General features: G+C 43.7%; 1 protein-coding gene across 1 annotated transcript in view; it reads left to right on the top strand.

The window, feature by feature from the left end:
* The window catches only part of PTCHD1 (patched domain containing 1), a 31,986-nt gene that overhangs the window by 17,140 nt on the left and 1,800 nt on the right, over positions 1-13,046 (top strand). The window contains exon 3 of the mRNA XM_040531893.1: positions 11,755-13,046. This exon is cut by the window's right edge and continues 1,800 nt beyond it. Coding sequence (XP_040387827.1) covers positions 11,755-13,046 — 1,292 coding nt within the window. The remainder of the gene's footprint in view (positions 1-11,754) is intronic.

Raw genomic sequence — 13,046 nt, 5'->3', positions numbered from 1 at the left:
GAGCGCTAGGGGGGTGCGAGGACTGCGGGGTTAGAACCGTGAAGGCAGCAAGCCGCTGAACCAAGCAGCCGACAGCCAGTGTGGAGACCCCAGGGGGATGAGGGTGCTCAGGACAGCAGGGCTCAAGCCCCCTGTGCAGCTTGTAAAGTGCCAACCCCACTCCTTCGGATTTAGGAAAGAACGTGCTAGTAGGGAATTGAGACATGCCAGGTTGGAAGCCCTAAAAGCATTCATTATCTCCCCTATCAAGCACCCAAGTGTTTGCTATATTCAATAAAACCAAAGTGTCAACATCGGTTACATACAGAGGGTTACAAAGAGAAAGATACAGCTCCTGCACAGGTCTCCCAGGTGCCCTTCAGTCCACACGTAAAGGTAACAAACACACAGATGTTTGACTTTGTATAGCACTTTTCCACCAATTTTTCTGTTGTCAGCTAATAAAAATGTGAAGCGTACCGAGCCTCTCTTGTCTTTATTCCCCACACTGAGCTTTCTCGCTCCCCTTGTCAGCCTGCCTTTCCTGTCCCTGCCTGCCGGGAGAGACGTGTTCCTCAGCTAGGAGCATCACCTCGCACTGCCCCCCGTCCCTTTCTCCTCCTGTTTGTCCCATTGCATTTGGGGGCAACTCCCTCCAGTAAATCTCTCCCATTTCCCTGTTCCAGGCATAGCATCTCCTCCCTCATCCCTGCACAGCTCTCAGGGTGTTTTGGTCCCCCCAAGCTTCATCTTTTTCTCCTCAGCCACAGCTGTGCCCATTGCCCTGACCCTTTTCCTGATATTCTTCAGTAGCATCCTTGGCTCTCGAACAGTTCCCCAGGAGTGCCCTGGAAGTGTATTGTGGGTTTTTTTTGTCACTCCATCTGCTCAGCTTTCCCAATTCAATCCTGCGCAGCTCAATTTTACACCTAATCAATTTGTGTTTTCCTCCTTTTATTCCCCTTGAATAAATAAACTAACAGAATTATCTGGTTTTATCTACTCTGAGTAGATTCCCAGGCATGCAGTTTTCCTAGCTGTTCCTCTCTCCTCTCCTTTTGCTCTCCTCTCCTCAGTCCCCGCCTCACTTCTCTAAGCAGTCACGCATCTCCTGCAGACCCTCAGACACCACCTGCCGTTTCTGTCCCTGGAGGAGAAGAGCAGAAGTAGGCCACCAGGTCACCCTGCTCCTCAGACTACCACAGTCCTCTCACCAAAGTCACCACTTTCCGCCCGAGGCGAGCTGATCAACCACCTCCTCTACCTGCCGGTCTCCCTCGCTCCAGTTCTCCTCCTGACGGATCTGTCGCCCCAAATCCACCGAGGAACCCAAACACCAAGAAGCCACTAAGGCACAGGAGGGAAATAGGCTTACGATACACTTGGTGGTGGGGTGTCTAAAACACCGTCACACCGATACGTCCCCCTGCGGTGCAAGAACTGCACGTGAGGCCAGCAAAGCCTTGGTGGCACAGCCCCCTGCATCCGTGTTGCCCCCTCACCACCTCAAACCTCAGTGACATTCTCACACACGTATGTGCTCCTTGGTTTCAGGGGAGTATCGGTGACTCAGGAAATACAATGCTTTTTGGAAAAGAGGAGCTGTATTTATACCAAGTCAGTCCAGAGAACAGTTTAATGCTGAAACCACGTACTGTGCAAGCGTGGAATGAGACCAGGTGTTTCCTATGGACTGGTGGTGCTCCAACATGCATTTCTTTCATATGAGAAGTGTGTTGCAGGGGATGCAGTGCATTTAATGAGCATTTATTTAGGCAGAAAGTAGCAGAAAGATGTTATACTTTTGCTGTCCGTATTCTTTTAACTAGAGGGAAGTCAGTGTTTGTTTAATGGAAGGGCCTGTCAGTCAGAGATACTGTGAATTTGCCTGGCTTTGACATCTTGAGACCTTCACTGCTTCAAGTAGTGAAGTCCCTCAAGAGAACCTTCCTCATATATGAAAATATATTTGAAGCTCCCCAGTTAAAAATAAATAAATAAAAAATTAACCTTTTACTAGGAAAGTTTGTGGTATATTTTTCCTACCAGACTCAGCTGGTCCCTGAAGACCTGGGGAAGGTCAGGAGCAGTTGATATGATTTTTCATTTTAGGTCTTTGTTGTGAGAGCGGTGGTGCCCATTTAGTGCCTCTCATTAACAACACTCCCAGGTAGGCAATAGCCAAGAGGCACATGTGGCAGGGGGCTGTCATTTTTGGGTGGTGAGACCTCGGCATGCTGGAGCAGGACACTGGTGGAAATGGATTAAGTTAAGTTAAACTGGAATAAGTTATATCTGGGTGCTTGGTGGAAGGTCCAGGCTGAGTTCTAAACTTGTAATTGTTTTTCTGTCTGACCCCACCCCACCTTTTTTCTTCTTTGATCAGTAGAAATAATACTTCATATGTGCTCTAACTGATGTTCTGCAAGTTTTTGAGCACTGAGTTTCACATGTGGTTGATCTGTATCTTATGAGTAAGAGTAATGGCAAACAATGCCTAAAGAGGAGAATTTAAGACTATGCCTGAGTTTTGGTTTCAGCTTTCTCACCAGAAGAGGGTAATTTGAATTGCAGTCAACTAATCCGAATTCCACTGGGCTAAGTTCCACTAGGAAAGGTCTCCTAGAAGCAAATGATATTCTGGTTTGTGGGCTTAGAAATGTAAAACAGATTTAAAATCTGATTTTGCCCTGCATATACTGACTCTATCTTACTCTGCCTTCAGTAGCTGCTAGCTATGGCATGTCACTTGGCTATTCTGTAACGCAGTAAGTGTAAACCTTTCACAGATTGCAGGTAGCTTTCATTTACCTTTAAGTAATTGTTTTTTGTGGGGTTTTTTGTTGTTGTTTTTTTCAAACGGTGCACGTGAAATCTGTCAAAAACTCACTTCACGGGGAAAATCAGGTTGCAGTTTTGCCTGCTGATATGACTCAAAGCATGTCAGACACGAGACAAGCCCAGTAACGCGTAACACCTAACTCCACATCTGACAACCCCTGTGGCCAGCGAGGCTCGAGGTCCGTGCATCTTGGGGAAGCCCATCTCACCAGCCACATCTGTCCTTTCTTTGCTACCCCAGTACCAGATTTCGCCCTTCCAAGCAGCTGCCCCGGTGCAGAGGGTGGTCCTGGCAGCCCATGCATGCCCCAGGGTCCTGTGTCCTCCTCCCTGTGCCATCCTCCACCCAGCCAAACGAAGCACTTCATAGATGAGCGTGCCGCACAGACGTAAATATTCCAACAGCTAACATCAGATTTCACTGACACTCAGCTCCTTCCATCGCGCTGAGTGAAATATGACTTTTAACTTTTGCCAGGTCTTTTACGAAAACACAGGAAAGCAAGTCACACGTCTAAACAGACTTGACAGCCTGTTATTTAAACGCCAAAACAAGCCTTTACCCTTTCTTAAGTGGAATTAAATATTCACTTTAAATCTAAAAGTAGATTTTGAACCATAACTTGCTTTGCTTATCTGTCTCAAAATAAAAAAGCCACTCAAGTTTTCTCTCAAATGTATTTCTGTTTCTGAAAAGTGCTTATCTGACATTCTTGCTACAACTGTAAAAACAAAAACTCAAATATTACACTCTTTCAATACTAAAAAAGGATGATCCAAGCAAAAAAAAAAAACAGCACTTTCCCAAAGCCTAAATCAGTATTTTTAACTCTATTGAAATCAACGGTACAATTCAAGATTAACCATGTACTTTCTGAGTTACCCATATAATCATTATAATAGGAGATCATTGATTGGAGCTGAATTTGATGGGGTTTAAAAAATAATAATTTGAAAATGCAATATTAAGTGAGAAGATTGCTTTTTATAATGAATGGCTTTAAAATGCACACAGTCCAGAAATAAAAAGTGGCTGATGATCTTACTGCCATTGCTGATTAGGGATCATGGCAAGAAGAGGACTATGAATACTGAGGCATTGTTTAGTTCTAGTCATTAAAAATTCTTTTGTTCTTTGTTTATCTTCTCCTTAGTAGGTAGAAAAATGACGATAATAACCAAATCTGTCTTGTGTGTATGTGTGTTTCTTCAGAGCTAAGGACTTCTATCTAGAATGATTTTAGTTTAACTTGTATTATATAGAGCATGCTCGTAAAATTAGCTTGTGAATTGCACTGGTTTCTAAAACATGTGCCCGTCATTGCTTGTTTGCCAAGATGAAAGGTGATGTTGGGGAGTTTGTAAGTGGGACACGTCACGTACCCCAGGGATCACTGGTTGTGAGTATTTACAGCGAGACAGAGAGCGTGAGGGTGCTTTCTTTCCATCAGGGTATCCTTTGTGCAAATGTGCACATAGTGAGAAAGCGTGATTCAGAAAGGGTGAAGCCTGACCAAAACAGGCTGTTTCACAAAAGAGCAGAGGGAGCTAATCCTGTGCTGCATTTCCAAGAGTTATGTTTAGAAACAGAGAGAAGGTGGGATATTATGTCAGACATTCGCTGCCAGAAAGCTGGGATCAGAATGAAGGTGGGGCCGCAGATCTGTGTGGGTGTCATGAGCAAGCTAGCCCCTTTTACTCTGTGCTTGGAGGCACTGCGCGAGACCCGAACGAGGCAGAAACCTTGTGCTGGGCTGCAAGACGCACACTGCTCTACTGCCTACGCATCGAGCAAGCTGAGCGCAGGCTTAGCAGCCCAGAGAGTCTTTCTGCAGGATCTAAAACTAAAAATAACGCTGTGGTCTCCTAGCATAAAGCACCAGCTGAAGATTTCATCTCTGCGTGCAGCAGCCCGTGCTGCATGGTGTGCGGGGACATCTCTGCATTGCTGTGCTCCCGTGGGCACAGCCACCCACAGCTGTGAAACACAGCGGATACTTCCAGCTTAGTATTAAACATTTCTCTTTGTTTCCTGCCAAGCAGATACAGCACAAAGCAGAACTGATAGGCTCTCAGGGGTCTGAGGCAGGTTTTTGTCTGCTGTGAATACACCAAGATGCTCACGTTTGTGGTCCCAGTAGCAAGCCAAGGGATACATGGACCTGCCTGGGGCTTTCTGGCTGGGATGAGTGGTACTGCTGTAAGCGTGTCTGGGGAGATCAGCCCCAGCAACTGAGGGGGAATGGCTAATATGCAGAGGTAAAGTGATCCCAGAGGTCAGTCTGCTGGTATCACGCCTAAATGCCCAGCAGACTGACATATCTAATCTCAGAAAGTATGCTTCTCTTTTGGGGAAGACCCCAAATCAGATGTTAACATCTGCAGGCGTAGCACACCTTATTGATATAGGTGTAAAAAGCAGCAGTCGTTAAGAAAATAATTGCAAATACAGGTGTCCTGAGACACACACTGCGTGCTGCCAGGGGACATGCTGCGTGCATGCCAGGGGCTCACAGGAGCCCCATATAGTGTGTTAGTATCCTATGGGATATTAGTGGCCTATAGGATGTTACTCTACACTGAAGCGGGCCCCCAGAAACATGCAGGCAAGCGAAGGACAAGCAAGTGGTACACGCAGGGTGTTTTCTTTGCTCTGCAGTACTGCTCGGGACAGCCGTGTCTGCATGCTTTGGGATGCCCAGATGTGAAATGTGCCATTCAGGGACCACCAAGTTAGGCCTTGGTTGGAATAATTCCCGTTTGTTGCAGCAGCATGCTGACAATTCAGCTGGTCAGCTCAACCCATGCCACCAAATTGTGATAAACTTGGTGAGACCTGTAGTGCGAACTAGTCTTGCTTCTGATTCTCTTTGCATGCTGAAGGGTGTGGATTTGGTAGTTATTTTAGTGGTATGAAGCCAGATGTTGGCTTCAGCTGGATGCAAATGCTCGTGGTCTGCCTGCATATTCAGCAGCACTCGGAAGCTGCTACGTGTTCCCAGTTAACATTGTGCCTGCCGGGAGAGGCCGCATGAGGCAGGTCACCCTTCTACTCAGCAACTGGTTGGTTACAGCCCCTGCGACACAGGGAGTCTGGATTAGCAGCTTCACCTGGCCTTTTGTAAAATGGGAGCTGATGAGCTCGCTGGTCTAGCTGGAAAAAAATAAGTCAGCAGAGGGAAATTGTCTCAGCCTCTTTGTTGACATTACTGTGGAAAGCAATCACATAGCTGAGCGGTGTGCGTTGTTATTTTTAATACTGTCAGCTAGGAAAATTCATTGCACCTTCATTATATCATATGTTATTACAGATATCATTTTGGAAAGGGCAATTCCTGTGGTATGATGCTGATCTCCTGTCTACTAATTTTGCACAAGTGCAGTTCCTGAGAGCTTGTCTACGCCCGCAGTAAGCCAGGATATGAATTTATAGCATCCTAGCTATTCCATGTTAATTCACCCAGTGTTTGTCTCCGTGGGTGATATTCCACTCCACTTTGAATGTGAATCGAGTTGTCCGTCACAGGTTTCCTTTTGCTTTCTTTCCACAAAGAAAGCTGGTGTAAAATAGCTCGTGCTCTGTAAATTCACACACTTCCTCACTGCACACTAAATTCCTCTTGCAGACAAGTGCTCCCATTCACTGGGGTGATTTCAGACTTAAATCAACCCAAGTGAGACCTCATTCGTCCAGCTGAACCGATTGTGTTGCAAGGATGGAGCCATTACAATACGGGCAAAAACCTTAAATCAAAATCCAGACTTAACCCCAGCAACACCCCTGCTTCCACGTCAGGTTTTGCTGATCCAGTTCACGAGGACACAGTCATGCATCCTACCATGACTCCTTCCCATTTTCAGCCTGCCTTTCACACCATCAGTATCAGGAAAACATCTCAGATTAAAAAAAAAAAAAAATGCTGTGGATGTTTCTAATCCTGGTCATCCCTTTAGTAGGGATGTTGCAGAAGCAGGTGACTTGGTAGCAGTGACTTGGGGTGATGAGGAACAGAAGAGCCTGGGCAGGGGGAAGAAGCAGCCTGCAGCAACAGGAGTACAGTTTGCCTGCACCAGTGCTGTGTGAGTCTGAATTTGGCAGGTGGTGGGCATCATCCATACTGGTGCAGCATTCAGCCCAACCAAGGCGGAGGTCGATCAGTATTCGTGCTTTGTGTGCAAGTGCCTTAAAATGAGATGAATGAAATTAATTGCCCATGAAACGCCACCTTCCAAAGGAAGCGTGGAAGAATGCAACTTCAGAGCCTTTAAGGGAGATGTTGATGGGGAGGTTTTGCCCAGGTATCAAACACAGGCACACACAGGCACACAACCTTCCAAAGAGCAAGAACAAATGATGAGACCCACAGTGTGCTGTTATTCTGTTCCTTTGTGGATGCGTAAAACTGTAAGAAAAGGAACCAAAACTTCATTTTCAGTCATTCCCCTTACTTTCTCTTACTGAAAAAGTCTATTTGAATACATAGCCTTCCTCTGACTGTGATAAGATCAAAACCCCAAAACCTCGCTTACTTTTAGTGCAAAACTGAACATGTCCTTGAAACAGAAGGAAAGCTAGCAGCAGCCTGGGTTTCAGGGAAGCAATTAAGGCAAGCAAACAGAGCTGGGCTGTGGCTGCGGTGGTGGGGAAGTGGCTTCACTGCTCTGCCACGGACTCTGGGATGCTGTAAATCCCATCACCCCTCGGTGCTTCGGTATTGCCATTCAGCAGGCAGGAACCGAGCCAGCCTCAAGCCCCAGCTGCTGGTGCCACTTGCTTGAACAACCACTTAGCAGGTGAAAGGATGCATCTCTTTTTTTGATATTTTAAAATGGTACTAAAAGGAATGGTCACAGTGCCTGGACATAAGTACTGTTTAAAATTAGATAAGCAATGATAATACTAAGCAACAGAAATTTTTGCCTTAGCTTTCACAACTCCCTATAAGCTTTTTTTTCTCTTATGCATGCTCTCCATTGATTTTGCAGAGCATGTGTAATTGCAAGACTTGATCCTGAAGGAGGCTAATGAAACTTTTTATAGCACTTTCAGGTTACTCATAAAAGCACAGTATTTAAGCTAGGAATCATTTATTGTTTTTATTACTGGTATTGCTATTAGTTTCTAAAATTAAAGATAGCCTACTTCAGCATGTGCAATAATTAAGCTCCTCCAAAATAACAGATAACGATAGCTATGCTCTGTGTTTTCTTTGTCTGCAAAAGCCAGAATTTCTGCCCTCAGTCATTCAAGACACGTGGCAGGGGTATCTTCTACAATGCAAAGTAGTAGAAAATACCAGTAAGGAAAAAAAGAATTTGGTCCCCCTCTTCTCCAATACCCTTCTCATATTCCCCTAACATTTTCATTTGCCCATTCAGAACCTCTTTTAATTTAAAAATAAATAAATTTAAAAAAAAAAAAAAAAACAGTCTTTCCTTGTACTCCTTGTTCTCAGTGCATAGTTGTACAGCCTGACTGTAGGGGACGACGAGTGAATCATAATAGCAAATGTCAACAGGAAAAGATCTCCAATAGCCCATTAGCTGTTGAGTTCATATTTGTTATTTACTGAGTGACGGTGAATAATGAACAAATTGCTGTAAATCATTACAGATTTGTGGCTAAGTCGCTAGTAAAAAGGGAAAATCGGTTAAAGTAATTACATAATGTATTTGCAAGGAAAAAATTGCCTTATTCTCGTTAATATTATATAGGTTAGACACAGCACTAGCAAGAGGAATAAAAGTAATTGGTGCAAATCAGTTAAGGACACAAAAAAATAGAAAAGGAAATGACAGGAGAGTGAAACAAATTCTTGCAAAATGCCTCAATGGACCTATCTGCCCTAATCTCGGTGACTGAGACCTGTACAAGCATCAGCAAGTTAGACAACGCTGGAGATAGGCACCCCAAGCTGTGCTTGTAATCAGTAGCTAGAGGAGTAAATTAAGTCAGGTAAATCCCCTTCTAGTTAAACAAGGCTAATCTTTGGACTGCCTAATTTGTGTACAAGTTCAGGTTTCATTTTTTTCTCCTATCATACTGGATTGGGTCAGTAGTGCTGCTGATGCAAAAAGCATGCAGGTTTGCTTGTCATGCAGGCATGCCTTCCTAAAGGTAAATTACAACTCTGTAGCTGTTATACACATGGGCAGACAAGTCAGAGATTGTACAATCGAAGGAAAATACCAATTCCCAGAACACAGACCCGTGTAGGGAGCAACAAAAGGGACCGATCCTAAAATAGAACGGTATCTCACTGTTTTTCCGTTGGCTTTGTGGAGCACATGCGGGGACGTCTCTTTGTGCCTTTGCTTGAAACGTTCTCCAAATCAGATTCCATTTTAGGTTAGTCCCGAAGACGATGTAAGATGAAGTGGTGTCCCAGAGTGTTCTTTGTTTCCTCCTTAAAGACAACATGTTGTATCAGGGGTCACTCTTATCAGACATTATGCAAAATCTTATGACTTAAAAAGTCCTGCTCAGCATCTGATTTAATTAGCTCTATTTTTTTTTTTTCATTGCAAAGTCAAAGGCTTTCCAAATTAATGCAGCTATCTGAATATTTTTAGGCAGTAGCCTGTTAATGCTGAAATGTTGTTTTGCAAAAACATGTTATAACTAAAGCTCATGATGGAAGTAATTTGTAATATTCAATGACCTCATTTTATACTGTTTTGCTCACGAGAAGCTAATGCATATGATGCCATGTGAAACTCTCAGACAAGCCTGTCTGCAGGACTTATGGGAGCCATAAATGGATTAAACCTCTCACTCCCTGCTTTGGCAAGTGATCAGTTACATTTAAATAAAGGTCAGTCTGTCTTTACAAAGAACACACTGGAAGCAAGCTTAATAGCTTTCCCTTCTGAGCCTAGAACATAACTATTTGAAGTATAATTAACAACGGGGTGCCAGTCACTGATTGTGCTTTTTGCTTCGTTTTACGTCTGGGGAGTTCCAGTATTCCCCATTAGTTTTAAGAGGGGTCACAGTGCTAGTTATCAAATTGACAGTCTTGACCTGGCCCTGTAAAACATTGTTTGGGACAATTCAGATGAATGCCAAATGCCATACCAAGACCAGAACCATGACACTGCTACAAATTGGACACTTGTGTTCTGTGCCATGACTCCAAATAACAGGGCGGGTATGACATCTGCCAGGCATGAGGGCACAGACTTGCTTACTCTAAATACTAGGTGACCGTGATAAGGAAGTACACCAGCTGTCCTATTATCTCATCTTATGAGCTCTATATTTTGGACTCCTTATAAAATACCCAATTCCCATTCTTTTCAGCATTAACAGAGTGACCATGCCTGCCATCTGTTAAAATGTAGGTAGGATATTCTTTGCAAGAAGGGTGGAGTGAATTGGAGACAAAAGGTACTGACCACAAAAGGGTTATTTTGTCAAGTGAATTAAACATTTAGCCCATGTGAGGAACTTAAGAGTAAACAAGGTATGTTCTTGAGAATACTTCGTTCATTTGGGGGGTTCTTGACTGGTATTTGTAGCCCTTGTGGCAAAAGTGATAATCATCTATCATGAAGAGAACATAGCTGATAGAGCAATTTTGGTAGTCTGCAGACAGCCTGAAATCCTAATGGAGATCTGTGAATTACCTTGCCCTGGCTGACTGAAGCACCAACTTCAGCAGTCCAGTGACTGCACTTCAGTGTCATCGGCAAGTAATTCCGCTCTGATCATTTCATCTAATGTTATCAGGGAGTGGGTAAGAGCAAAACACCGTGGACTGGCTTTTGAGAACTTCTGAAGATAATGCAAGAGCTGACAGGAGAGGTAAGGAGGGGAGGACAGGAGAAACAGCAAAAGAATAAGGAGGAAGAGAAATTAAAAGGCAGAGAAGAGGATGGGATTAGATAGAAAGGATCTATTAAGTAAAGATGAACATGATGTGAAGTATCACAAAAAAAATAACAAAGCCTTACATTCTGGTTGTGATACAAAGACTGTATTTTTCCTTTCACCTCTGTGTAGAAGTTCAACCTACTTTCATCTCATCCACTCTCATCTGATACCTTGCCTGATGACTGTATTCCCAGCTCAAGTCCGCTAAGAGTGAGCAGAGGTCTGTATCCCCAGAATGCGTCTTTGTTATTGATCGTAAAATAGAAGCCAAAAGAGGAGGATGGCCAACCAGAGGTTAAAATAAAACCATGCACTTTTCCCAGTTTACCTGCACTTTCGGGTTACACACAGGATTTCAGGTCTGATGGTCATTACTTCCTTTCATGAATGTTATGTTCATTTTAAGAGTTAATTAAATAAATTACAAAATATAGGAAATGCCAAGAGAAATAGAGCTGCATTTGGTTTTACGTACCACCATTCTGTGTCTCTAAAAGCTATTTGTGCTTTTTTGTTTGTTTCATTTCTAGGATTTCTTTTTCCTGAAAAAAAAATGCATAGGAAGTGCAGAAGTCAGTGACTGAGTTACTTGACAGTGTTCAGCTTACATGAAGGTTTCATTCTTTTGCAGTCTTTCTACAAAGCAGCCAACTAAAGCTCTGCTTCCAACATAGGCACTTCAAGGTCATATTTCTTTGTTTCCACCACAGGTCAGATCCCATCACCAGGAAAAACTAATTTCAAAGCATCTTCCATCACAGGCACTCCAAGATATTGAAATGAAACAGCCAGCCAGAGAAAATACTTTTTCTTTAACCCATCAACCCTGCGTCAGTGAAGCAGAACTCTCCTCCAGCTCTGGCAGGTTTGCTAGTCAGGTAGCAAATGCGCTTCGGTGGCTTAGACCTCCATAATATTTTCTCTCTCCTGCAGGATGTTTACTTCAAGAGTTGTTAAAAGACAGATGCATCTACTCTGAGCCTTTTAGCATGTCCACGTTACGTTATTCCACATGTTGATTTGAGTACTTTAAACACGTGCTTTGTTCTCTATTGTAGGTCATGGGTTATATGGGACATTTGAAATGTTGTCCTCCTGGAGAAAAACTAGAGAAGACCAACATGTTAAAGAGAGGACTGCAGCCGTATTTGCAGACTCCATGCTCTCGTTTTCTCTCACCACTGCCATGTACCTGGTCACTTTTGGAATAGGTGCCAGTCCCTTCACTAACATTGAAGCAGCCAGGATTTTCTGCTGCAATTCTTGTATTGCAATTTTCTTCAACTACCTCTATGTACTCTCCTTTTATGGTTCCAGCTTGGTGTTTACTGGCTACATAGAAAACAACTACCAGCATAGTATCTTCTGTAGAAAGGTACCAAAGCCAGAGGTATTGCAAGAGAAGCCTGCATGGTATAGGTTTCTTCTGACAGCCAGATTCAGCGAGGACACGACAGATTCAGAGGAAACGAACACCTACGAGAGTCATCTTTTGGTGTGGTTCCTTAAACGTTATTATTGTGACTGGATAACAAACACTTATGTCAAGCCTTTTGTAGTTCTCTTTTACCTTGTTTATATTTCCTTTGCCTTAATGGGCTACCTGCAGGTCAGTGAAGGGTCAGACCTGAGCAACATCGTAGCGACCGCCACACGGACCATTGAGTATACTACTGCCCAGCAGAAGTATTTCAGTAACTACAGCCCGGTGATTGGGTTCTACATCTATGAGTCGATAGAGTACTGGAACACCAGTGTCCAGGAGGACGTGCTGGAGTATACCAAGGGCTTTGTGAGGATATCTTGGTTTGAGAGCTACTTAAATTACCTTAGGAAACTCAACATATCTACCGGATTGCCCAAGAAAAATTTCACTGATATGTTGAGGAACTCCTTCTTGAAGGCCCCTCAGTTTGCCCATTTTTCAGAGGATATCATCTTTTCCAAGAAATACAATAACGAAGTCGATGTTGTGGCCTCCAGGATGTTCTTGGTGGCCAAGACAATGGAAACCAAGAGGGAAGAACTTTACGACCTCCTGGAGACCCTGAGGAAGCTCTCTCTCACCTCCAAGGTGAAATTCATCGTTTTCAATCCATCATTTGTGTACATGGATCGTTATGCCTCTTCAGTGGGAGCCCCCTTACAAAACTCCTGCATCAGTGCTTTATTTCTGCTCTTCTTCTCTGCATTCCTGGTGGCAGACTCTCTGATCAATGTCTGGCTCACTCTAACTGTTGCCTCGGTTGAGTTTGGAGTTATAGGTTTTATGACCTTGTGGAAAGTGGAACTAGATTGTATTTCTGTGTTGTGCTTAATTTACGGAATTAATTACACAATTGACAACTGT

This window comes from Cygnus olor, chromosome 1 (assembly GCF_009769625.2).
Source record: "Cygnus olor isolate bCygOlo1 chromosome 1, bCygOlo1.pri.v2, whole genome shotgun sequence".
NCBI classification, from domain to species: Eukaryota; Metazoa; Chordata; class Aves; order Anseriformes; family Anatidae; genus Cygnus; species Cygnus olor.
Note: the sequence above shows the minus strand (reverse complement) of the source record. Positions and strands in the feature narration are given on the sequence as shown.